A 27,305-nucleotide genomic window follows, 5' to 3' on the forward strand; every position below is an offset into this window, starting at 1 on the left:
GGCCCTCGTTAGCCTGTCAGATCCTGATCGTTTTCTGGCAATATTAGCACTCCTCCTGGGGTATTCAAAGGCCCCTGCCTTAGCAAGAGTGTCTTTTCCATAATTGTATTACCTTCATTTTGTTCGAACGGGCGATCTGTATTAGTTTATTACACTGGGTCCCTAATTACATGGTGCTTATATTTTTACACCTAAGTAATATGAAACAATAATCACTCTCAAAGAGGATCGTTAGGATGATGTATTATCATTTAAATGCTCATAAAAATTAGAGTTGCCTCTTGTGGGGCAACGGGATCTAATTACCTTCCCTCCAGCCTCTGCCTCCTTTCTCCCATTCACAGTAGAGCGGGCTCCCTTTCTCCCTCTGTCCTGGGCTCCTAGGAAGCCCTCACAAAGTGCTGCTGAAATCTTAGCAGAGTTAACCCCGGTGCTTTGCTCCCACGGTGCAGTTAGAGGACTCAGAAGTCGCAGAAGGAGCTCTCAGAGTCAAGGACACATAGGTCACCCACGTTGGCCTCATGCTGTGGTTTCAGGACACCCAGGTGTTTGGGCATGCTCCTACATAGAGATGGAACAGGGAGTAATGGGCCCAGAAGTCATAGAGATCTCCATGGGAACTTTCCGACCCTAAGCCAGGATCCATTGAGGTCCCCCTTTCTTTTTCACCTTCCCTTCAGCTTAACCCCAGAATGCAGGAATCCCCAGGTCAGGCCTGGGTTCAGGTCCATCTCTCTAGCCCTCTGTTCGATGCTGAGTTACAACCACCCTGGAGCTTGATTGGTCTCCCAAGCTACCACACTCATCTTGTGGACTCTCTGACTGTCGTGGCCTACTGAGGAGTTGCTGGGACCATGCCCAAGTTCATCCCCTTCTCCAGAATCTAACAGAAGCAGGGCCATCTTGCCCCAAAGAGATGGGGTAGGGTGAGACTGGAGATCAGAGAAGATGTGAATGGCAGTCCAACTCCCAGACCTCTGAGTCAGATAGTCCCTGTGCTTGTCTGACTCTACATTCCCATGATCAGGCAACTTGGGCCCAGTATGAGACACATAGGTTATATCATCATTCATACCCTAACTAACTGACTAGTTGTTGCTTCCCATTACCCTCTACAGTGCCCAGCCAACCCCCAGAGAATGTCCGAGCCCTGTCTATCACTTCTGACGTGGCTGTCATCTCTTGGTCGGAGCCCCCACGAAGCACCCTCAACGGTGTCCTCAAAGGCTACCGGGTCATCTTCTGGTCACTCTATGTTGATGGGGGTGAGTCTTCTGGGGTTAATGGCTGGGTCCAAGCTAATGTGCTTGCATTCCTTGGGATGCGCCCTAGGCTTGGTTAGAACTGAGTAGCTTCCAGCCGCATGTCAAGAGCAAGCACAGCCCCCTCTGCACACATATGGAGGCTACAGCAGTGTGATATGACAGTGAGGGTCCACTTGCCTGTGTCCTTGTTAGCATAGGACCAGAGCCAGATGAGGGCCAAGGTCATGCACACAGTCACCTCCCTGGTGAGGGGCAGTAGGTACCAGTCACACCTAGACAATTGCACGCATAGGAGTCATTGGGATACTGAGACACATTTGTTATTCTGATATGTTGATATTAAGACTTCATGGCTATATCAGGCAGGGAACAGGTGGCACACACATGTGTGTTGAGGGGGTACTTTTAGCAGGGTGGGGAAGAGAGAGGATGGCCGGAATTAGTACCTTCAGGAAGCTGTCATCGTCTAGGCCTGGAGGGATAAGAGAGGAAGCATCCTTATCCGAGCCTAGGGAAGCTGTTCCTTGGTCAAACTGATGGAGCCAGATGGGTAGTAAGATGTGTAAGTCCAATGTGAACAGCACCCCAAGTACTGTGAGGGGCGGGACAGAATTCACAGAGCAAGGACAGGGAGGGGTAAGGGGAAGAGATGCCTTCAGGGTACCTTCTTGGCCTCAGATGCAGACAGGCCTGTGGAACCCCAACAAATGCATCGCTCTCGTGCCCAGTGGTGTTCACAAAGGCCTTCTAGTTACCAGGAACTCTGTAGGATGCAGAGCCAGTGGCCTGCATCCCCAGCTGTGCACACAGAAGCTTTCCTCACCTCAGTAGAGCACAGAGGCCTGTGATGTGCTTGTAGCCTAGTTCCAATCATTCTGCCTCCCAGGCTTCTGCATCTTCCCTTCCAGAGGACCTGGGGATGCGGCTCACAGCAATCTCTCCAAGTTATTGCTTCCTCCCTCTGGACCTGAACGCTACTGGAAAGACATCCCTGATCCATTGTCTCCTAGGGAAGCTTAGAAGCCTCAGTCTTAGGGCTCAACCACTGAACATTTCCCAAGTACCTTGTGAAATCCTGGGACTCCCAGTGATGGTGTTTGCCTTTTAATCCCTGCACTCAGGAGACAGAGGCAGCCAGAGCTACATTGTGAGAACCTGTCTCAAAAAACAAACAAATGTGACCCTTACACAGTATTAGCGTAAGGCTCCTTCCAGAACTTGCTTTCTTTTTTCCAAGGCAATGAGCTTTCCAACCCAGCCCTCAGAGAAGACATTGACTTCTACTCTCCAAAGACCGCAGGGCTGTTAGTGAAGCCGCCCTCTTCCTAGGTCTTTCCATGTGCCCCAGATAGGTCTGCCCTGCTTCCTATACGGAGGCCTCTGAATCCCATCTGGGCATGGTGTTCTCACCCTCTGGACCCTATACTCTGCACTGCCGCCTGGTCAATGCCTTGAGCCTTTTGCCTGCACCTAGTTGCCTGTGAGACCCTGGGAATTGATTTCCAGTCTCTCGCTCTACGAAGTCTGTCCCCAGCTCCCGTGTCCGGGCCAGTCTTCCACATAGTTTCAGCAGGGGCTCAGAAGCCCTCCCTACTCATTTTCCTTTTTGCTTCTGTGGCCCTCTCCAAGGACACTTGACATAAACTATATTTTCAGACAGGATCTTACTATGTAGCCTGGCTAATGTAGCCCAGACTAGGCTCAAAGTCCCAGAGATCCTCCTTCCTCAGCCTCCTGAGGGCTGGGATTAACCATGCCCGTCATTCCCTGAACATTTCTTTAGGATCTACAAGAAGCTCCTTAGTGGAGCCAGAATGATTGGTCCCCAGTGGGCTAAGGAAGGGGGGAGTTGGGTAACAGGAGGGCTCATACTTCAGGGAGAGATACAGATGAATATATCTTAAAGAGAGAGCATCGAGCAAAAGTTGGTACAAGGTCAACCGGAGTTCAAGGCCAGCACACACTTGGCACTTGAGGAGAGACATGGCCTAGGGACGGATCAACTGCCTTGTAGAAGACCCTCTAGTCCTCACCCCTACAGAGTAGAGGTCTGAGCCCAGGCTAGGAGGAGGGTAGGGAGCACGGCAGGGTCAGTCTCACGACTAAAGGCCTGTCTCCACAGAGTGGGGTGAGATGCAGAACGTCACCACCACAAGGGAGCGAGTGGAGCTGCGGGGCATGGAGAAGTTCACCAACTACAGCGTCCAGGTGCTAGCCTACACGCAGGCTGGGGATGGTGTGCGAAGCAGCGTGCTCTATATCCAGACCAAGGAAGATGGTGAGTCCAGGGACGACCTACCTCTCTGCCCTCAGGAACCAACTTCCCAGGAGCGCACCCCACACACAGGCTGTTTGCTTCCAGCCCTTATCCCGGGGCTGGGAAGAGAAGGAATCATTCTTTCTTCTGTCCCTTTGAGCCCTTGGAGGGTGATTTGGAGGACGGGGCTATCCACCAAACATTTCTGACTGTGGAGCTTGTTGACATGCTCTGGGATGGATGTGGGAACAACTAAGCCGTTCCCTCCTCCCTTACCACTCTGCTCTCTGAAGCACCAAATCACCAGCCTGACAACTCTTCTCCCAGTCCCACCCTCGAGGCATCCTTTTGAGGCACCTGCTCTCCCGACAGACACAGCTCAGTTTCCTCTAGGCATGGATGTTGAGCTCGATGTGGGAATCAGGAAAGTCACCTTGTACAACCAGGGCTAAGGACTTGGTGGTCATGCCACCAAAGCCCCAGTGTGGTCCAGGCCTTGAACTCACCGGGAGGAAACTGAGATAGGCCTCCATCTGGAACTGTGGTCACTATACTCTTCTTCATTGAGCATAATTCAGGCCAAACTCAAGACTATAGTGTACATAAGCACAGGTTGGAAGCTGAATCGACCCTGTAAGGAACAGGTAGGGAGAAGGGTTGAGCTTCCAACTGGGGCCCAGAACTGCACAAATCTGGGAGACTACTGAAGTAGAAGGTGGCCTGGACCATACCTGGCACACAGCTCTGGGCTCCCACTCCTGGCCAGCCTTTCTTATCCCACCCTGCCCTAGACTTTTGTTGTTATTCTATGTGTGTATATGATGTGTATGTGCATATACACATGCATGCCATGGCACATGTGTGGAGGTCAGAGGACAACTTGGTGGAATTGTTTCTGTCCTACCATGGGTTTTGGTGATCAAATTCAGACTGCCAGGCTTGTACAACACGTATCTTTATCTACCTAGACATCTCACTGGCCCTGCATTGTTTCTTAACTGAATGTCCTGGGCCAGGTACCCTGTCTTTAGAAAGGCTGCATTTAAGTGAAGTGTCTGGACCACAGTAGGCATGTAAAATGTCTGGAACGCAGTAGGCATGTAAAGTGTCTGGAGCACAGTTGGCATGTAAATGTTTGGAACACAGTAGGCATGTAAAGTGTCTGGGACACAGTAGGCATGTAAAGTGTCTGTCTGGGACACAGTTGGCATGTAAATGGCTGGAACACAGTAGGCATGTAAAGTGTCTAAGACACAGTAGGCATGTGAAGTGTCTGTCTGGGACACAGTAGGCATGTAAAGTGTCTGGAACGCAGTAGGCATGTAAAGTGTCTGGAAGGCAGCAGGAACATGTAAGCAGTAGCCATCATTGGTATCCTGGCTTCCTTCCTACTCAGTCTGTGTTTCTTCGAAGAATAAGGAGACCTGGGATCTAGGGCCTACCCAGATATTTGACAGAGGTTCTGGAAGGGTCAGAGTTGTGAACGATGGGGAGGAATTTCATACACTCCCAGTACAGGGGCTGAACGAGCTCCCACCTGGCTTGATCTACTCCTCTCCCTTCAGCCTTGCCACCAGCTGCCACCTCAAGAGCTCTAAGCAATGCAGCATTTACCAACCTTCCTGTCACACTTCCCTGCCTTGATTTCCTGAGACAGCTCGGGGCAGAACTACCTGCTCTTGGGTAGAGGATTAACTGAACTGGTGCCCAGCCTGGCCCCATCTTAAAGCCTGGGACCATGCCAGGTATATTCCTGGTCTTTGGAAATGTGTCACAGAGGTCCCTAAGCTTCCTGACTCCTCCTTTAGTCAAGGCCACACCCATGAGTATCTCCATGTATTTAACCAAAGTGAGGCCTCAGGGGCCACAGGCATCATCCTGCCCTTGCAGGAGCCTTCAGCTGTGTACCCAAAGTCACCTTCAGAGACACACAGGAACATGCACAACAGAATCGAGGCTTAGGGTGGGAGTCAGGGAGCACAGTCCCCACCTTTAGGAGACAGCTGTGTGGTATGGAGAGTCTTGGCCAGTTCCACAGAAGAACTTCCGTAGTCCTATGGTCATCTGACAAGTCACTCTGGCTTCTGCTGCCTCCTCAAGTGGAAACAATGGTGTCTCATCAAACTAAAAAAAGCAAAATAACTAGAGAACCATTTGTAGAAGAAGCCCTGGGTGATAACAATGATAGTTGCTTTGTGGCTACGAAGATGCTGTCAATGACATAACAGGGGAGAGACTCGGTGTCCCCAAAGGGAAGCCCAAGGCCAGAAAGGACATAACATCAGATGGAGTCTCGTCCCAAACAGCAGTGGTGACTTGACATGTATGTGTCATGTTGTCATACATGAACTGTCCTCTTCCTAGCCTTCTTTCCATTTTACAGAGGAGAACTCTGAGGCCGAGAGTCCCAAAGCTATTCTGTGAGTGCCACTCAGAAAATGGAAGACAAATCCAGACTACCCTTCACCTAGGGCTGTTAGGAAACTGTTTGTACAATAGAAAGCCTAACCAAAAGATTCAAAAGCAGTAAGCATAGTTATCGTCACATGGACCGGGGAGCCCTGAGTGACGTACTCAAGGTTGGTTTGATCAGTAGCTCCCCTCTGCCATCTTCAGCATAGCAGAATCCCTCCCCCTGCACCACCACAGCCAAGATTTCAAGATAGCCACCGCTTCCTGCTTCTCACCAGACCAGGCGGAGGAAGTCACTTCAAGTCACCATGCCTCTCTTGGCACAAAGGAAACTTTTCCTAGAAACCCGCTTATCAGATTTATCCTCACTTCCTATTGGCCGGAACAGGGCCACATTCCTCTTACTAAACCAGATATCAAAAGGGAATTTTCATGGCCAAACATCTTCCCAAAACTTAATATATCCTCTCATGTAGGTGACAGAGTCAACTCTTTCTAAAGTGTGGAGGGGCGTGGGAACCTGATCAAAAGACAGGTCTGTCTGTAGGAGGCAGGACAGGGTGCCAACCACTTCGGCTGGCCGTGTCACTGCCACACTAGTCCACCAGCCAGGCTCTGCCATGGGCAGGGAGATGTTATTCCAGTTTGTACTCGTTTAACAGGGAAAGCAGATAGGTCCATGTTTCAAGTACAGCCCCTCCCTCTGTGGGACCGTGGCCAAGCATCTTAATCCGAAGGCATTAAGGCCTCACCTGCTCACCATCCTCAGGATTTTACATTTTTCCTAAGGAAAAGAAATTAAATCCTTTAGAGGCAACCAAAAGAAACAGAAAAAAAATAAGGGGCTGGGGAGATAGCTCGTTTTGAAAACTGCTTGTTATACAACATAAAGACTCAAGCTTGATCCCCTTAACCCACAAAGAAAGCCAGGTGTGGTCAAGTGGTGGTGGCACACACCCTTAATCCCAGCACTCAGGAGGTAGAAGCAGGTGGATCTCTGTGAGTTCAAGACCAGCCTGGTCTACAGAGTGAGTTCCAGAACAGTCAGGACTATCCCACAGAGAAACTCTGTCTCGAAAAAAAAGAAAAGAAAAGAAGGAAGGAAGGAAGGAAGGAAGGAAGGAAGGAAGGAATAAAGGAAGGAAGGAAGGAAGGAAGGAAGGAAGGAAAGAAGGAAGAAAAGAAAAAAAGTCAGGTGTGGTATCTTGTTCCTGTAAGTCAGAGCTGCAGGACAGACAGATCCCTGGGCCTCATTAACCAGCTAATTCAGCCTAATTGGCAAGCTCTGGGTCCCAGTAAGAGACCCTAGCTCAAAAACCAAGGTAGATGTTTCCTAAGGATCACCCCCAAGCTTGCCCTCTGGCCTCCTCATTCACACACACACACACTCACGCACACACACACACACACACACACACACACACACACACACTAGCACACATGAACATGCACACACACAAGAGAAATAAGGGGCTAGAGTGATGGCTGAGCAGTTAAAAGCACTTGCTGCTCTTAGAGAGGACCCAGATTCAGTTCCCAGCACCCACGTGGCAGCTCAAAACTGTTATTCCAGTTCCAGGAGATCCGATGATCTCTTCCGATCTCTGCAGGCACTGCACACACACGGTGTACGTACACACACAGAAGTAAAACATTCATACACATAAAACAAAAAGTGAATAAACAAAGCAGTTTTTACAAAGAAAAAAGATAAAAACGTAAACACAGAAGTCGCATACACTTACCCAGGGCAGACTTACTCAGTCTGGGCTTGGTTTCAGGTTGTCTTGGTTGGTCTGTCTTTTCAAAGACTTTTGTCCATGCTTCACCTTCCCTGTGGAAACCAAAGCGAAGCCAAGCTGCATACTAGACCATTTTTAAAGGCCTCTAGCTGAGGGAGGAGCAGGACTAGAGCCATTCTGGAAAGATAAACCTTGTTGGGTGCAGTGAGGAAAGACAGTGCAAGAAGCCTATGCCAAGCTGGGCCCACAGCTGATGAAGGGGAGGAGGTGAGTTGAGAGGAGCCATGGGCCAGGAGACTCACCCCTACCTTCCCTGCTGAAGGTAACTAGGAACTTAGTGATTTCCTTTAAAAATGCCTGCCTAGAGGTTATCATACGGCCAACAGGAGAGTGAATTGCTGGGCCAGGACCCCAGGGAAAATCAGGACTCAGGAAGGAGCCTGATGTGAAGCAGCCCTTTCCCAAAAGGACGGTTTCTGAATCTTGAGACAGTGAGCGAGACACTGAATAGCGCTGAAGGAACACAAATCAGAGGCCAGAGCCTACTGCGAAGTTTTAATCTGTGTGGTGAACTCCATTCTCCTTCAATCAAAGCCTTGAAAGACAAACAGCCCTTGAAGTCCAGGAGTAAGCATGAGCCAAGTGCACACAGCTCAACCTTGTATTCTCCTCTCAGGCCTATAGTCTGGATTGAAGTTACTCCAAGTTGCTAGTGTCCAGGATGTATCTTCTCTTTGGGGAGATGGTTATCACCTGAGTTTTCACATTACTGGTACAGTTTAGCAAGCATTGTGTCTGGTATACAATAAAAATTAATGGGAGAGAATCAGCAAATAAACAAAAGCCATCAAGGAAAGTATACAAAGGAAATATATAATTTCCGCAATTGAAATGACCAAACATGGACTCTATGATAATTACGCTTGGAAAGACTGAAAATTAGAATGAAACTATCGAATGGGAAAAAAATTAAACTAATGCCAAAATTAAGAACTCAGTCACTAACTAGAAAATGGTAGTTTATGCCTTTAATCCCAGCACGTGGGAGGCAAGGCAGGCAGGTCGCTGTGAGTTTGAGGTCATTCTGATCTACAAAGTGAGTTCCAGGACATCCAGGGCTGTTACACTGAAAAATTCTGTCTCAAAAAAAAGAACTCAACTACTGAGTTTAAAAGTACAATAGACAGAGCTAAAGAGATAAACTTTGAATTGGAAGATAAGGCAAAAGAAAACAACCAGATGAAACAGAGAGAGACCACAACCCCAAAGTCCATCAAAAAACAGATATTTACATTACAATTTAACTCATAACTACACAATTACAGCAAAATTACAATTAAAGGGTCACAGCACTAGGAAGGTTGAGAACCACTTCACTAAAAAGTAAAAATGAACAAGAAAGATGCATAGAAAAAGTATGTCTAATGAATTATCTTTAAGCTTTAATATGCATATATATCAATTAGGAGTCATGTTAAAATCCAGACCCTGATTCAATAGGTCGAAGGTAGAACCTGAGATTTCCCAGGGTCTAAAACGCTCCTGATGCCCATGCTGGTTGATGGGCTATTCTGGGTAGCAAGGATATAGAAACATGGAATTCATCCCAGAGAAAAGGAGAAAGAGAACTAAGCAGAAGGTAATATTCTGAAAATGTCTTAAAGATGATAAGTACTATCAAGCCACAAAAATCAAGACATTCAGCTGGGCAGTGGTGGCGCATGCCTGTAATCCCACCACTTGGGAGGCAGAGGCAGGCCAATTTCTGTGAGTTCGAGGCCAGCCTGGTCTACACTAACTAGTTCCAGAACAGACTCCAAAGCTACAGAGAAACCCTGTCTTGTAAAATCCTCCCCAAAAAGTGAAGATGTTCTAACTCTGTAGATGGCAACATAAAGGAAATTTACACATCTAAAACAGTATAGCAAAGCAGGGGAAAAGAGTAAGGAGGGAGACAGAGAGTGAGTGAATGAATCTTAGAAGATGCTAGAAGGAATAAAATCTGAAAAGAAGCAATGATAAGGTTTTCAGTCAACTTGTCAGAAATGGTGGAAGCCGAAAACAAGTTTTCAAAAAGGGATTGGTTATATGTAAGGAAATCGCTATGACCCGTGATGATCCGCATAGACTATGCCTCAAGATTAAAATAAAATGAAGACATGTGCACTCAGATGACTGGAGACAGGGTTCAACAGTTAGGAGGACTTTTGCTCTAGCAGAGGACCTGGGTTTGGGTCTCAAACCCACATCGTGGCTCACAACATCTCTAACTCCAGTTCCAGAGGATCCCATGCCCTCTTCTGACTTCCACAGTCTACAGACATGCTTGCGGTACACATACACAGGCATGCCAAACTCTCGTACATATAAAATAAAAGAAAGAAATCTGAAAAAATAACAAAATGTTAAAAAAAAGTCTTCATTCAAGCAGTGGCTGAAAGAATTTATTACCAATGTACCTGCCCTAGAGAAACAGTCAAAGGTCTTGTTGTTTGCCTAGAAGGGAAAGGATCCCAGATGGAAGCTCAGTGATGCAGTGAGGAAAACAAAGCAATTAAGTGATGAACATATGGGTCAATCTAAATGAATACTGACTGTATAAAACATCACAGTGATGATGCATGTACAGAACTGAGATACCCAGCAGTGACGGACAAAGTGGGAGGGGTCTGTGAACTCTGTGATGTCTTTGCATTGTCTGAGAAGAAAAGTGCCAGTTCATACTGAACTTTGATAGCTAAGACTCACTTATGGTCACATGTGGTGCCCCATATCTGTAATCACATGTCTGGAAACCCTGGAAACCACTTGGGAGCCTGAGGGTGGAGAAACTTAAGTTTGAGACCAGTCTGAGTTAAAGAAGTGAGACCCTATCTAAAAAAAAAAAAAAATCACATTGGAATCTGTTTTAATAACCACTGAAAACAATGCAATGCTATTTTATTATCAAATTAGTAGGAAATACAATTTTCATTTTAAAATTTATTTTATTTTATGTACATGAATATTTTGCCTGTCTGTATATATGTGCACCATGTGCATTTCTGGGGCCTCCAGAGGTCTGCAAAGGGCATTGGATCATCTAGAGCTGGAGTTATGAATGGTTGTGAGACACCACGTGCCCCTAGTCCTCCACAAGAGCAGTAAGTGCTCTAAACCACCGAGCCATCTCTCCAACCCAAGCAGTGTAATTTTCAGAACACTTAATTCAAAAGAAGTCAAAAAAGCAAAGAAAAGCAAAACATAGGAAGGGAAACAAGCAGAAAGTATTTATATGAGGGTAAGTTTAAACACAAATCTACCAGCTGTTGCCTTAAAGATACACTGAGTAAGCCCTCCAATTAGAAGATAAAGCCTGTCAGACGGGCTAGTAGTAACGAAACCTAAATTCATACTGTGCAGAAGGAATCGAAAGTGTAAGGATGTATAAAAGGGGATGGAAAGATGGCTTGCTGACTAAAATGCTTGCCAAGCAGGACTGCAGGCTAAGTTTGAATCCACACAACCCATCTGAGACAGTTCAGCCACAGTCCCAGAGCTCCTGTAGTGAGATGGGAAACAGACGCAGGAGAAGCCGGAAGTTGGTGGGCCTGCTCTCCTGACATGTGCAGTGGTGAAAGACAGGAGACAAGGTGCAAGGTGAGGAGGACACCTGACCTCTCCACGTGAACCACGGCATATCTGCATGTGCACGCACACAAGATAAAAATGCGTAGAAAAGTTCAAAATAAAAGGATAGGAAAACAAAAAGTATAACACGCCACATGTCCAAAACTGGAATTTTAATATCAGACCTAGGAGATAAAAGAAGGAGACATGGCTACAAGACTCTCTCTGTTAGGCAGAGGAAACTCTGAGTTTGTATGGCCTAATATAACTTCAAAGCACATTCAAACAAGCCAAATGCGATGGCACACATCTGAAGTCCTAGCACCTGGAAGACCAAGGCAGGAGAATCATGAATTCAAGGCCAGCTAGTGAGATCTTGTCTCAAAAAAAAAAACAGATAGATAGGTAGATGATAGATAGATAGATAGATAGATAGATAGATAGATAGATAGATAGATAGATGATAAATAGCTGGTAGATAAATACATAGATAGATAGATAGATAGATAGATAGATAGATAGATAGATAGATAGATTGATAGATTGATTGATTTCATAGATAGGTGGATAGATGGATGGATGGATGGATGAACAGACAGATGGATAAATAGATATCATAGATAAATAAGAAGAGATAGATTGTAGATGGACAGATGACAGGTAGATATATACATACACGCATGCATGCACACATACATAAATGATAGTAGGATAGGTAACAAAGAAACAGACAGATAATAAATAGAAATAAATGATAAATGGATAGGCAGACATAAGGAAAGATAGAAAAATGCACAATTGTGAATTTAACACACCTCTCTTGGTAACAGGCAGAAAATGTGCAAAGACAACCTCACTTACCCCAGAGATATCCACATGCCCTTGCAACTCAAGATACAGCAGGCCAGGAGGGTGAAGCCAAGATTGATGGATGCTGCCCCTGAAGAGCATCACTTTAGTTGGTCCCAAATCATTGACCACTTCCTAAGGAGAAGAAATCACCCCGACTCGCTGGCAGAGAAAAGACAAAAATAGTGACTCCTGCCATCTCTTGAGCGTTTCCCATGCACTACCACTGTCCTGGGTGCTTTATTTTACTGAACAGTAATTCTCACCATAACTCTTTAGTGGGATTCTTATCTCCACATGGATAGGGTCAATGAGGCTAAGGGAAGAACGGTAAGAATTGAACAGGGCCGGGCAGTGGTGGTGCGTGCCTGTAATCCCAGCACTCAGGAGACAGGGGCAGGTGGATCTCTGTGAGCTGGAGGCCAGCCTGGTCTACAAAGCAAGTTCCAGAACATCCAGAGCTGTTACACAAAGAAACCCTGTCTCAAAAAAAAAAAAAAAGAATTGAATAGGATAGGATGCAATTGCTGCCCCTAAAGTAATAAACATGGCGGGCGGGGGTGGGAAAAGAAGAGTAGATAGGGTGGGGAGAGAGAGATGGGAAGTGTGACTGAGACAAAAAGCTACCATTCTCCCAGGCTTCCTGTTACTCTGGAGAAGCAGCAACGAGTCTATATGAGCCTCTTGAGTGAATTTCTGAGTTCACTTGCCAGGTAGACTCCCCGGAAAACAGAAAGGGCCTCACTAGTGCACACGACAACACTGGGCCCACAGCAAAAAGCACTTTGTGGGCTCAACCTCAAGGAACTCACAGGTCTGAAAGAGCAAGGTAACCAGTGTCCGTGGGGTGGAGTCCTAAGCACAGGCATGGCATTAGTAAGGACACCCGGGTACAAGGCTTAAGGGCAAAGGGAACAGATGTATGCATCCTGTGTTCCATTTCTACCTGGTCTGCCTATGTTTTGCCTGGTCAAATACTCACCCTGCCCTCCTGCCAGTAAGCCATGCTGGGCCTTCCTGCTCTAGCCCACAGCTCTGGGCCCCCCTCTAACGAGCTCTCCCAGATTCACCCACTCTCCCCCTCCATCGCTGTTTCCCAAGTCTGAGCTCTGTCTTCTCTAGGCTAACCAGGTCTTCTCCCTGCTCAGTTCCAGGTCCCCCTGCTGGCATCAAAGCTGTCCCTTCATCAGCTAGCAGTGTGGTCGTGTCCTGGCTGCCCCCAACCAAGCCCAATGGGGTGATCCGCAAGTACACCATCTTCTGTTCCAGCCCTGGGTCCGGCCAGCCGGTAAGTAGCAAGGGGGACAGGGAGCAGATCTTTTAGGGACAACACATCCGTCAGCTTTCAGTTCAAACCATGGAGCTTTCTCTGTCTATACTTCCCTGTGGATCATAGTTCAGAATGGGCGCTGGACAAGATGTCTCACTAGGAACTCAAAGACCTGAGTCTAAGCCCTGGGACCCACACATTAGAAGATAACCTACTTTTGCAAGTTGCAAGTTGCTTTTTGACACCACACACACACACACACACACACACACACCATGATGTGTACACCTATCCCAAATCTCGGGCCAGGCATCTACTGAAGAAGCTGCAATATTGTCACAGCTTTGGAGCCCCTCTTGAATCCTGTGGGTCACAGCCAAGCAGATGGGGGGGGGGGGGCTCGCAGCTTTGCTCTTCTGACCCCAGGCACTCTCAGGGACTGGCTGGCCTGTGGACTCTGGGTATACGTGGCCTTTCATCAGGATCCTCCAGGTTTGGAGGCACTGCTGGGGCCCTACTGCAGATGACACACACTGCGGAGCTGGGCAAGGGGGGGACAGTATAGGAGTGAGAACATCTCTGACTAGGGCCTGGGCTTTATCCTGAGCGCAGGAAACCTCAAAGCCCTCCCCTACAGTGACAGGCTTCCTCCAACAAGGCCATACCCACTCCAACAAAGCCACACCTCTTAATAGTGCCCCTCCCTTTGAGATTATGGGAGCCAATTACATTCAAACTACCACAGGTGCACATGACTGGGAGGCAAAGCAGAGACCTTCATTCCAGCCTAAATAGCAAGACCTGTCTCAAAGATGAGAGACAGTAAAAACATGCTCCCAATGACTTAACTTCCTCCAACTAGGTCCCACCTCTTAAAAGTTCTACAGTCTTCCAATAGTACCACACGGGGCATTCATGATCCCAAATATCGCAGAGACTGTTATTCCAGCCTCTTTGTGTCCTGAGCTATGAGAACCCCCTCTTTCGGGGGAAACTTCCACATGGGTATATCACACAAGGTCTACGTAGAGTAATGAGAACTTCACTAAGTACATGGGGAGACTGGGGAGTGAGGGGAGGTAGATGTGCTGAGCTCAGTGAGGTCCCCAGGGAAAGCCACCATGGATAGTACTATCATTCTGCACAGTATAGTCCACACGCCAAGTGACCGTGTTAGCACTCATGTACAAGAGGAGTTCTGGTAGGGTGCTAGAGAAGAGGACATGCTCACACGCAGAGACATGTGAGACCATGAGATTGTGGTGCCATCGTGGGCTTAGACGCAGGCAGCCATGAGACTGGATGTGCTCATACACACTGGTGTGTGCCTTTAAACATGTGCACACAGATGCACACCTTGCAGTGAATGGCTGGGGGCAGTCAAAACCGCATCAGACAGGGTGTTACTCTACCAAATACTTCATTCCAGTGTCTACATTTCTCTGTTTACAAAAATCATAGCCAGAGCCAACGAGATGTTTCAGCGGGTAAAGGCGCTTGCCCCCAAGCCTGATAAGCTGAGCTCAGTCCCCAGAAACCAAGGATGGAGAGAAGCAGCTTCTAGTCTACGAGTTGTCCCCTGATATCTACATGTGCACACATGCATTTGCACAGTGCATAGATAAATACATAAAACAAATAAGTGAGTGGTAGGGCCAGAAAGATGGTACAATGTGTTAAGGGGATTGCCTTGAGAGCCTGGCAACCTGGGTTAGATTACCAGAACCCACAGTGAAGGAGGACAGTTTCCTGAAATCTGTCCTATGGCCTCCAAGCACACAGCACAACATGGCACATATATAAGTGCTATAAGAAACCCCACGAAGTGCAGAAAAGGGTGAAAAAGGAAGCATACATTACTGTGCTTGCTCCCTCAGCAAGAGCACTGATGGTATTTTGATAACAGCCCTCCAGCTTTTGAAGGAGGTTTTGAGACAGGGCCTCACGTAGCCTAGGCTGACCTCAAACTCCCTATGTAGCCCAGTAAGACTTTGGACTTCTGGTCTCCCTGCCTCCAGCTCCCCAGTGCTGATAGAACAAGCAGGCTACACCACAGTGAGCCTAGGCTTCTGGTCTCTACTCTACATGTGTATTATGGGATTGGAGTGGGGGTTTTTTTACATTACATTAAAATAAAAGTTTACATGTTATATAATCTTTTCCACATCATTTGTGAGAGTTCTTTTCTGTATTCTTTTGTGGGGGTCATGGGAGTTTTTTTTTTCTTGACAGTTTTTTAGGGGGTGGTGTTGACAGGATATCATGTATCCCAGGCTCTAAGCAAGATCTTAAGTTTTTGGTATCACCGCGTCTTTAATTCTAGCACTCAGGGGGCAGAGGCAGGTAGGTCTCTGAGTTTAAGGACAGCCTGGTCTACAAAGTGAGTTCCAAGATAGCTAGGGCTACACAGAGGAATCCTGTCTCAAAAAAAGAAGGAGAAGGAGGAGGAGGAGGAGGAAGAAAGAAAGAAAGAAAGAAAGAAAGAAAGAAAGAAAGAAAGAAAGTTAGTTTGATTTCTCCACCTCCCAAGTGCTGCGATGACATGCGTGTGACACAGAGAGAGAATTTACACAGCTTTGTAACCAAGGCTTTGTACACACTACACAAGCAGTCTACCAAATGAGCTTCTTCTCCAGCCTGTCCAATGTCCAAACACACAGTCTTGTGTGGTCATTATGCATGACATATTTCACAAGGCCTCCCTTCCACCTCTAAGTATCGCTTCACTTTCGCCCTTATAAATAATACTCCTGTGGACTTGCTTTGTGGAGCATTCAGGGACATGTGGCAACCCCGGCCACAGCGACTTTGCACTCACGCGGACAGGTCGCTTTCCTGCAGCTTGAAGGCATATTTATGTGCCACAGAGCGCCCAGGCTCCTGAGCTTGTGCTGATTTCAGATTTGCTGTGGGTTTTGTTCTCATTTTTGCCCCTTAGACTTCAGTCGTCTTATTTCAAATTTTCTTTCTTTGATTGCTATTAGGTTGCTCACTTGCAAATATGTATTGGTTGTCTTTTTCTCTGAGTCACTTTGAATTCATATCCTGTGTTCATTCTTGCTATTTGGGTTGCTTGCACTTTTCTTATTGATTTGTAAGTGCTCTTCACATATTAAGGACAATAATGATTTTCTATTGTATAAAGTACAAGTAGCCACCAATGCATGCCTTTTGAATTTGTCTTGATGTATGATAACATTTCTTTTTTAGAGAATTTGAATTTATCAATCATTTTTACTTTTGTTTTTTGCCTCTATAATTAGAAAGACATATAATTGTTTGCCTGTTGGGTTTTTTTTGTATTATAGTTTTTTTCTTTAATTTCTTATCCATCAAGTCTTACTTAGGAGATACAAAACTATGGTTTTAAAATAATTTCAAGGAATTTGTAGAGAGACCAAATTAAAGGGAAGGTATTGGAATCTTGGTAAGATGCTGATATATCTACAGATATGGAGGTTCAATACCTATAGTCCTAGCTCAGAGAAGGCTGAGACTGGAAGTTCACCATCAATTTGAGGCCTACTTTGGCCCCATCATGGTTCCAGGCCTGTCTGTGTAACCTGTGTTCCAGGCTGGAGAGTGTAACCCTGTCTCTAAACACAAAAGCCAGGGCTTGGGGAGATGGCTCAGAGGATAAAGCACCTCCTGTTAGTCACACAAGAAACACAAGTTTAGCCCTCAGGAGGCAGAGACAGGCAGATCTCTGAGTTCGAGGTCCCGGTGACAGACCCTGTGAGAGAGTGAGAGAGAAAACAAAACACAAGCAAATAAAAATGTAAATCACTTCTGAGAGAAAAATATCAAGTATTGGCTTCTGACCTCCCACACACTCACATACTCCCACACAAACGCACAGATACACAGACATGCAGATGCACACACTCAAACACACACAAAAAAACACGAAAAGATCTTCAAGGGAAAGACAAACTTCCTGCCCTGTGTGAACACAAACGTATTCTCAAGTACACAGTGACACACAAGCACATGCACCCAACATCTATTCATACATGCATGCATGTACACACAAGCACACATGTACATACACACATACACACACAGACACCTCTACACCCACAGGAAACAAGCCCAAGGAACTGCTTTCTGATTTTCAAATAATTGTGTAGTCCTTGCCTGAGGATGACACACAGCCCCGAGCAGGCAAGATTGTAGGATTCTCAATTTGCAAAAGAACTAAGGCCCCTGTAGGGGTGGGGGTCTCTCGCCACATGGGTTACAGGCCTGGTAAGGACAGCAGACACTAAAGCCATCTCACACTCCTACGGCTATGGACTGGTATGAACTGTACCAGTCCCCAGGTGCCCTAGCTTAAAGGGCTCAAAGTGTCTCTGCACCTGTCCCCAGCAGGGATTGTGTTCAAGGTTAGACTCAGCATTACACCCCGGCCCCCAGGAAGGCAGGCAGAATGCTGCCAAGAGATCTGTGCCCAGTATGAGGGTGCACAAACCTTCTCCCAACATTTTCCTTCAGAGGATCTGAATCCAAAACAGGAGATTTCTTTTTTTTTTCCTGTCACAAGTCGTTGGGCTCCTCAGCTTTCCCACTGGCCATGAAGAATGTCCCTCGGTGGCATCCATCTCTCGGCACATGTGTGCATCCACACAGCCATGTGCAAGCGAGCCTGTGTACAAGAGCTCACGACTGCGGAGATAACTAATTACCAGCTCTCTCTGGCCTCAGGGCCCCCATCTGTTCCAGGGACTGTTCCCCCTCCTTGGACTTGCGCCCTGATCTCAGAGGGGCCCTAGCGCTATCCTCTCCCCCATTCCCTGCGGCTGGCCAAAAAAAAATAAAATAAAATGAAAGTCAGCCCCATCCGGCCGATGCCAGGGAAGAGGCTGACGGGAGGTCTACAAACTAGCGCTTATCAAAAGCGCCTTCTCAAATTCATTTCAATATCTGAGCCTCTGGTTTCCAAGGCAACATAATCTTTTCATCAAAGCAACTGGTAAAACCACTGGGATCTGATATTGTTTTGTTGGCAACTTGTCAAAACTGTCATTTGGTTAAAAAAAAATGTTATAGATTTCTGTAACCTACAAATATATATGGTGATCTATACCACTAATAATCGTTAATAAAGTGTGCCCAGTAAGACTCTCGCTGCTGCCACTCTACCCCTTCCTGGGAAGGAAAGAGTGTAATTAGGTGGCAGGGCTGGGAGGTGGCTGAGCAGGGGACAGACTGCAGGACTGGCTGCAGCCTTAGCGAGGCAAAGGCAGTCATTTGACTTCTCCACAGAACCTTTCTTTGCATGTGGTTTTCCTGGGACCCCAAGTCCCTCACCCTCATTTTTCTGACTGCCCCTCGTCATTCACTCAAAATACCCATACCTGTTGGGTAGCTGCAAAGGCCTATAGAACTCAGACAGGTAAACCGAGGTTGACCCAGAAATGCTGCGGGACTGGCACCATCAGCTGCCAGGGCTGAGCCCAGCACAGATGCTGTCCACCGCCATTCTCAGGCTGGGAAAAAGCACGCTGAACAGAGTCCTGGCTCCAGCCCAAGGCACCGAGGACAATGACAGGCTGGGGTCCAAGGCCTGGCATCTGTTTTATACTGTGGCATTGCCTCCGCCCCACAGGCTCCCAGCGAGTACGAGACGAGCCCAGAGCAGCTCTTCTACAGGATCGCCCACCTGAACCGGGGACAGCAGTACCTGCTGTGGGTGGCCGCGGTCACCTCTGCAGGCAGGGGGAACAGCAGCGAGAAGGTCACCATCGAGCCTGCTGGCAAGGGTGAGAGGCCTGGACCTGGAACAGGGTTTTTTAGAAACTTCCAGAAGCTTCTTTGCAGAATTCTGGTTCTTCCCAAGCAGGGCTATGTCCCCTCCCCACTACCTGTGACTGTGGCTGTGAGAAGCTGGCCGCTAGTCTCCCTTCTGCATGGGCCAAAGAATAGGCCTCTGCTGCCCCCTGACTCTAGGAAAGTCACACAACAGGCTACCTTCGGCCCACTCTCACAGAGGCACCGTAGCCACGATGCAAAGTCTCCCCCAACTTGAGACCTTGGTCTTAGCACTCAGCTCCTGGAAGAGGGGCTTCTCGGGGTGTAGAATTCATTGATGCTCCACGGGGCCTTCGGGACTCCTGAGAGAGTCTCATGATGCAACCAGAAACAGCAGGCAGAAGGTTCTCTCTGGCAATGCTCCTTTATCCACCAATAGAGAACAAGACTATCTCAGGGGAGGCCTGGCCCATCTCTGATCTGGACGAAAGGAACGGCATCGTCTGTAGGAACTCCTGTACTTTTAAGAGAACGACAGCTCTAAGACCCCAACCCAAACCCCAGGATCAGTCACACAGTGGAACTACGGCTGTTTCCTCCTTGGCCCAGGGGTATTAGAACTAACACTAGAGGACGTCAAGTCTACCAGTGTCTCTGGTCTCCTGGCCTCTCCCTCTGTCCCATCCCTTCCCAGTCAAGCTTACGCTCACCTGATTCTCTAGGCTAGGGTCTCAGTACTGGCCTGCCTTGACCCAGCCCCACTCTCTGGGATGAAAGCAGCCCCCTGTTGGCCACAGAGGCAGAGCCAGCAAGTGTCCAGCTGAGGGTCTGTGGTAAGCCAAGGGCTCACACCTGCAACCTTCAGGTGCTGTCAGCAGCCTATCCGACTGTGTGGCCTGACCTTCCGAGACTGTTGAGATGTGCTGAGCTGGCCCTTGTAGCTACGAGTTAGAGCCCCTCGTACACAGCCGTTCCAGCATCCTCACTTCCCCTCATCCTCCTCAGGACACCACCAACCCTGCCCCGTCTCCAGATTTCACCTTCTTCAGAAGGGAAGGAGCTTAAAGTCTGCCTTCTTCCCAGGACAAGGCCCTAGGGCCTGAGCTATTGGTAGAAGTCTGCCCCTGCCCCTGTGGGCATTAAATACAACACACTGCAATACGTACACAAGCATTTCATGAACACCACTGCACCTCCAGCACTCTTATATAAACTCAAATAAGTACATATGTGTACACCTATGTACACACAGCCTCTCTTATCCAGCTTGCCTTGTCCCTGCTAGAACACCATCATGACTTACATGGCCTGGAATCCTGGGAGGTCTCGTCACACACCATCTCCCCCAAAACCGGCAGACGCCAGGTCCTGACTGTTCTTCTCCTGAGCCCTGGCACACTGGCCGCATTTTGTCACAGGACCATCTTCACCCGTTTATCAAACAGTCTCCCCTGACTTGCATTGTTAATGTGGGGAGCCCTGTGAAAAGGGCTAGGGAAACGGGAAGGGTTAAAAAGCAGGGTGACCCTCATGTTCTCCTTGCTCTAGCCCCGGCAAAGATCATCTCCTTCGGAGGCACTGTAACAACACCCTGGATGAAAGATGTCCGGCTGCCTTGCAATTCCGTGGGAGACCCAGCCCCAGCTGTGAAGTGGACCAAGGACAGGTACGCGACAGGATGGATGGTGCGGCTCCTGTGGAATGGAAGGCTGCTTGGCATCCCTCTGCCCCCGTGGCAGTTCTACAGGTCATGTGACACTGTCCAGCCGAGTTTGCCCCTCCCCCAGTCGATAAACTTCCTGGGAATCACTGGAAATTCCTGGGGAGTCCTGAACAAAGGCCCAAGAACCCCAGATCCTCTGTAGACCTCCTCCTGCCCCCTCTTCTATTTGTCCCCACACTGCGGGGAGGGCCCCAGCCCTAGGGAGTGTGTGCCATAACCCATACCCCCTCCTCGTCTGGCAGTGAAGAATCAGCAATTCCCACGTCCTTGGATGGACACCGGCTCATCCACACAAACGGCACACTGCTGCTTCGTGCCGTGAAGGCGGAAGACTCGGGCTATTACACGTGCACGGCCACCAACACCGGGGGCTTTGACACCATCATCGTCAACCTGCTGGTGCAAGGTGAGACTCTGCAAGGCAGGTGGTTTGAGTGGCAACAGAAACAGGAATTCTGTCCTATTCAAGAGACCAAATGACCAAGAAAGCCAACCCCGGGTGTCGGGAGTTAGACCTTGTTGGAACCAAGGTGGGAAAGGAGAGGAGGGAGGAGTAACAGGAAGGGATATGGAAGGGCCAGTCCTCCCTGTCATGGCCCTCAGTCCCTCCATCATGGCCACGGGATTAACCTTTTCCACTGACAGCTGGTGGCTTTTTCTCACAGTTCCCCCGGACCAGCCCCGCCTCACTGTCTCCAAAACCTCGGCCTCTTCCATCACTCTGACCTGGATTCCAGGGGACAATGGGGGCAGCTCTATCAGAGGTAAGGAGAAGTCTGGAGGGAGAGGAGAGGAAATTCTGGAGTCCCAGGGCAAGAGAAGAGCTTTACCTATTTCTATACTTGGTCTCGCAATCCCGAGGGAAGATCAGGAGGGTGATTCAGAACAGGAGGTACTCGGGTGCACATGGAAAGTACTCCCACCCCCTCCATCTGGGATCGGAGCACATCGAAAGTGCTTTCCTGTCCGGGCCTAGGTTTCTCAGTCTTTCAAAGCAGACAAACATGACGTCAGTGCCTCTCAAACAAGAGTGTGTGTGACTCAGCAGAGGTCCTGTAAGGATGCAGCTCAGGGTTCAATCGCCTGAGGTGGGGCTAAGAGTGTACTTCAAGAAAGCTCTTCCCAAATGGGGACACTGTTGGTCACACTCCCCGCCCCTCATAGATCAGTGTCTTAGGTCGCCAGCTCTCTAATCCTAATGCGAGAGCTAAGGAGGGACCCAAACTCACCCAGCACTGAAACAGAAGGCCTCCAGCTTTGCATCTCATTTGCATATGCCCTCCCCTCTGCCCTCTGCTGGAGTCCAGGCTGGGTTTCTGTTGCCCTGCCCTTCTCTGCTTTGCCCACTTGAGCCAACCCCTCCTGCAGGCTTCGTGCTGCAATACTCAGTGGATAACAGTGAGGAGTGGAAGGATGTGTTCATCAGCTCCAGCGAGCGCTCCTTCAAGCTGGACAGCCTCAAGTGCGGCACGTGGTACAAGGTGAAGCTGGCAGCCAAGAACAGTGTGGGCTCTGGGCGCATCAGCGAGATCATCGAGGCCAAGACTCACGGGCGGGGTGAGGCTGGGACAGGGTGGCAAAGGGGAACAGGGCTCAGGAGGGAGGTGGGTGGGATAGTGGGCCCACAGTAGGGGGCAGAGAATGGCTATCACTGGGAAGAGGAGCCAAGAGCATAGGGGACTAGAGGGAGGAGGCTCAGCCTTGTTCCCATCACCAAGAGAAACTGGTCTGGACCAGGGGGGGGGGGGACTAGCAGGCACGAGCACCCAGTTCAGTCCCCAGCTCCACATAAACTGTAATCCTGGCACGTGGAGGTGGAAACAGGAGAATCAGAAAATCAAGGTCATCTTTGTCTAGAGAGAGAGTTAGAGACCAGCCTGGGCTACCCATGATTAAGAGATTCTACTTCCTTACCGGGAGGGTCAGAGGGTTGACACTCTTCCTTCCTCCCGCCTCTCACCTTCAGTGCTGGGACTCCCCACTCTAGGGCCTTTCCTCCTCTCATTTCCCCACTCCTGGGGTACCCTGCTGCAGCCTCAGCTGCCCCAAGAAAAGCCATCCCAGATAGATGATGGATCTCTTCTTTCCAGGTCCCCTAACCTATCTCTCTCCTTCCGGTCCCCCAGAACCTTCCTTCAGCAAAGACCAACACCTCTTCACCCATATCAACTCCACACATGCTCGGCTTAACCTGCAGGGCTGGAACAATGGGGGCTGCCCCATTACAACCATTGTCCTGGAGTACCGGCCCAAGGGGACCTGGGCCTGGCAGGGCATCCGGGCCAACAGCTCCACAGAGGTGTTTCTGACAGAGCTTCGAGAGGCCACGTGGTACGAGCTCCGCATGAGGGCTTGCAACAGCGCTGGCTGTGGCAACGAGACTGCCCAGTTTGCCACCCTGGACTACGATGGCAGTAAGTTGGAAAGGATGGGATGGGACAGCTCTAAGGTACCTAAAGAGATGAGCAAATAGAAACAGACAGGAATAAACCCAGGGTAGAGGGCTAAGGAGCAAGACAGAGAGACGAGCTGATTGGTAGCCAGTGGGTAGTGGGCAGATCTACTGGCAGCCAGGCCTGAGAGGCAGAGAAGTCTTTAAAGATGCAGTTCTTGCTGTCCATTGCTTCAGGGAGGTAGAGTGGGAGAGGTAAGCCAAGATGGAACTGAGGCCCTGCCCTCTGAGGACTCTGCTAGCAGATAGTCAGCCTGTTCTGCAGTAGCAAATACCGAGAGGCTAGTGGCTCCTCCACCCAGTGAAGATTCTCTTGTTCTAATAAAGTCCTGAGAGAGCTGATTGGCTACAACCTGTTAGCTATATCATCTCAGACATGGCCCTTTCTGCAAGAAAAAAGGCACATTAATTTTTAACTGCCTTCAAGGGACATGCATGTGTTCATGTGTTGGGGACTAAACCCAGGTCTTTGCTCTAGTTAAGAAAAAAAAATCATCACTTCTTTTTCACCCTCTGTTGTTCCAAATAATCACGTGACCCTACGCTAACTGCAAGGAAGTCTGGGAAATATATACAAGAGCATAGGTGACCACCTAACTGATGTCTACTACATGAGGATGCTTTACACACACACACACACACACACACTCATTGGAGAAAAAAAGTTAAACTCTTAGGTGTTAATTGTCACAAGCTAAGTTAAGTCTACCTACATACTAAGAAAATAGAACAAAAACAGTCTTCAGGAGATAGGCCCCAATAAGAAAGTCTTCAAGTAGAAGATGACTCTTAAGCACAGCTTGGAAAACAGATAAGGATTAAGGATCAGGGTTTTGTAGAGCGTTATTTGGATAGAGTCTGTCATTGCCTTCCTGCAGGCACCCAGGGATACAAATGCTGCTTGTGGTAGGAGCAACAGAGTGTTACATGAGGGCCAGCTTGTTGGGGTATCTGTCCCGCCCAGTACCCCCCAGCAGGCAGGCCCCAAAGAAAATCACACACAGGACTCCATAAGGTTATAAACTGATTGGCCCATTAGGTCAGGCTTCTTGTTAACTCTTATAACTTATGTTACCCCATTATCTTTATCTACATTAGCCACATTGGCTCCGTACCTTTCTCAGCTGGGCAAGTTACATGCTGCCTCTTCGGTGGTTTGCGCAGGAGTGCTGAGGGAGCTCTGCTTCCAGAATACTCCCAGTCTCTTTGCTCCACCAATACTTCCTGTCTGGCTTTCCCGCCTATACTGCCTGCCTGGCCAATCAGCGTTTTATTAAAATGATTGACAGAATACAGACAATTCTCCCGTATCAACAGAGACAGAGAGAGATGATGGGGGAGATGAAGGAGTTACTCTTCATCAGGAGAAGATTCTTCAGCAGAATCTACCCCTACTCCACGATTCCTCCTGACTGATCTCCTTGTTTTGTTCCCCCAATACCTAATGGATGTGGGATGTAATCCCATCAACACTTCCTACCCGCCACCCCTCCATACCGTAGGATTATACATTAAACCTCACCATACAGAAAAAATAATCCTGAGAGAGGATCAGGAAAATTCTAGAACAGAACCAGAAAGTCATTAATAAAACATAAAAGCTATGTAACTGCTCCCGGATGTCCTGATGGAACATTGTCCTGAATTCTGACTCAGAGAAGCAGAGAATTACAGCTCTGGACTGGAAGGTGGGGGGTCAGCGACCAAGGACAACAGGCTTCCCCACATATGAGATTCACAGCACCCCCTGAGTCTTTTCTCTCCCCCACTCAGGCACCATCCCACCCATCAAGTCTGCTCAAGGTGAAGGGGATGATGTGAAGAAGCTGTTCACCATCGGCTGCCCTGTCATCCTGGCCACCCTAGGGGTGGCCCTGCTCTTTGTTGTACGGAAGAAGAGGAAGGAGAAACGGCTGAAGAGGCTCCGAGGTGAGGGACTTCTCTACCAGCTTTCAGGGAGAGAGGGTGGTGACGCCCAGTCATACCGGCCACCCTTCAGTGGACCACAGAACAACCTGGGCAGGAGACCAGAGCGTGTGTCCCCTAAAAGGAAGCCCTGCCACGCAAACCTTCTTAAATCTCCTTAGTTGTTCATAGCTTTCTCCTTTTATAGCCCCAGGATTTTGTGCCTGCAAACTAGGGCTGACGTTTATACAGGTCCACACTGGTAAAGCCATATTGGTTATTAACATATGCAAATAGTTCCATATCATTAGCAAATACATCTCTCTAAAACTCTTCTCAATTCCTAGCCAGGAAGTTTACATATTGTGTCAAATGTGAAATATTTTGAATATTGTCCCCTTCCAACACTTAACACCATAGTCTGGCATAAATGAATCTGGTGTTTCTTAGTTGTCCCAGGACCTAGCACAGTATCTAGCACCTACTAGCTACTTCATATGCTTGCTCACTCCTTGGAAAAATATTTGAGTCTCATGCAGAGCAGATACTACTGAAGGATAGAGATGTAAGGTGAAGAAGTGGCAAGCCATATTCTTATAGAGCTCACTGCTTAATGGGAGAAGCCAGGAGACAGCAGTAGCACAGAAGAGGGAATTACTAACCTCTGCATGGCATTTGGGATCAGAGGGGAGGGAAGAATGGATCATTCAGTGAATAGCTGTGTGAATGAGTCCTTAGATAGTTAGATGAATGAACATATATGGTTGATATAAAAATTTCTAAATACAAGAATGGATGGATAAATGGTTTAATGACGGTTTGGATACATAAATCGTTGATTGGTTCGGTGGACGGGAGGATGGGTATTTTCACAGATAATAGGTAACAATTTGATGCATGGTATACCCATCCATATAGCTGGATAGAAGAATAGCTGGATGGTGGGATAATTATATAAATAGTTGAATGGGTGGTTGCATAGTGGTATGGCTAGTTGGATGTAAAAATGGAAAGGAGGTTGGATGTTGGATGCATTGTTGCGTAGATGAGTCAATAGTTGGGGTGTTGTTTGGGTAGATAGTTAAATAATTAGATGAGGATCCTGGGGCTATAGATCAGTGGGAAAAAATGCTTACCTCGCATGCATGTGCGCTGGGGTTTGATCCTCAGAACTGCAGAAGCTAGGCATGATAGTATACACCAGTAAAACCTAGCACTTGGGAGGCTTGGGCAGGAGGATCAGAAATTTAAGATTATCCTCAGCTTCAAAGGGAGTTCAAGTTTGAGAACAGTTCAGAATTTATGCCTGTCTCAAAAAACAAAACAAAACAAAAAAACAGTTGGATGCACTGATAGTTGAATCCATGGATGGATAGATGGATAGATGGATGAATATTTTTTCTTTTTTGTTTTCTTTTTAAATTTTATTTCTTTGTTTTCCAATCCCAGTTCCCCCTCCCTCTTCTCCTCCCATTCCTCCCTTTCCCCATCCCACCCCTAATCTGCTCCTCAGAGAGGGTAAGGCCTCCCCTGGGAAGTCAGCTAAGACTGTCCCATCACCTTGTTGAGGCAGGACCAATGCCCTCACCCCCTCCCTGCCTAGGCTGAGCAAGGTATCTCTCCATAGAGAATGGGCTCCACAAAGTCAGTTCATGCATTAGAGTTAGATCCTGGTCCCACTGCCAGTGTCCTCATACACTGCCCAAGCCACACCACTGCCACCTGTACTCAGGAGGCCTGGTTCAATCCTATGAAGGTTCCCCATTTGTCAGTCTAGAGTCAGTGATCTACTACTAACTCGGGTCAACTGATATGTGGATTTCCCCATCATGGCCTTAACCTCTTTGTTCATATTGTCGCTCCTCCCTCACTTGGTTTGTGCTCTGGGAGCTGGGCCCAGTGCTCAGTTGTGGATCTCTGCATCAGCTTCCATCTGTTTCTGGAAGAGGTTTCTAGCTTCACTAGGGTTGTAAACTGTAGGCTGGTTATCCTTTGATTGATGACTGGGTGGATGGTTGGATGGACAGTTAGGTAGATGGATGGTTGGATGCAGGTGTACCACTCTCTCCA

General features: G+C 48.1%; 1 protein-coding gene across 1 annotated transcript in view; it reads left to right on the top strand.

The window, feature by feature from the left end:
* Dscaml1 (DS cell adhesion molecule like 1) overlaps positions 1-27,305 on the top strand; it is a 331,942-nt gene that overhangs the window by 300,187 nt on the left and 4,450 nt on the right. Inside the window, exons 18-27 of the mRNA XM_048417297.3 lie at positions 1,119-1,265; positions 3,388-3,543; positions 13,283-13,422; positions 19,013-19,166; positions 20,704-20,821; positions 21,121-21,284; positions 21,544-21,642; positions 22,247-22,435; positions 23,005-23,292; positions 25,104-25,259. Of these exons, the coding sequence (XP_048273254.3) occupies positions 1,119-1,265; positions 3,388-3,543; positions 13,283-13,422; positions 19,013-19,166; positions 20,704-20,821; positions 21,121-21,284; positions 21,544-21,642; positions 22,247-22,435; positions 23,005-23,292; positions 25,104-25,259 (1,611 nt within the window). The remainder of the gene's footprint in view (positions 1-1,118; positions 1,266-3,387; positions 3,544-13,282; positions 13,423-19,012; positions 19,167-20,703; positions 20,822-21,120; positions 21,285-21,543; positions 21,643-22,246; positions 22,436-23,004; positions 23,293-25,103; positions 25,260-27,305) is intronic.

The sequence above is a fragment of the Myodes glareolus genome, chromosome 4 (genome assembly GCF_982192425.1).
Source record: "Myodes glareolus chromosome 4, mMyoGla1.1, whole genome shotgun sequence".
Taxonomy (NCBI): domain Eukaryota; kingdom Metazoa; phylum Chordata; class Mammalia; order Rodentia; family Cricetidae; genus Myodes; species Myodes glareolus.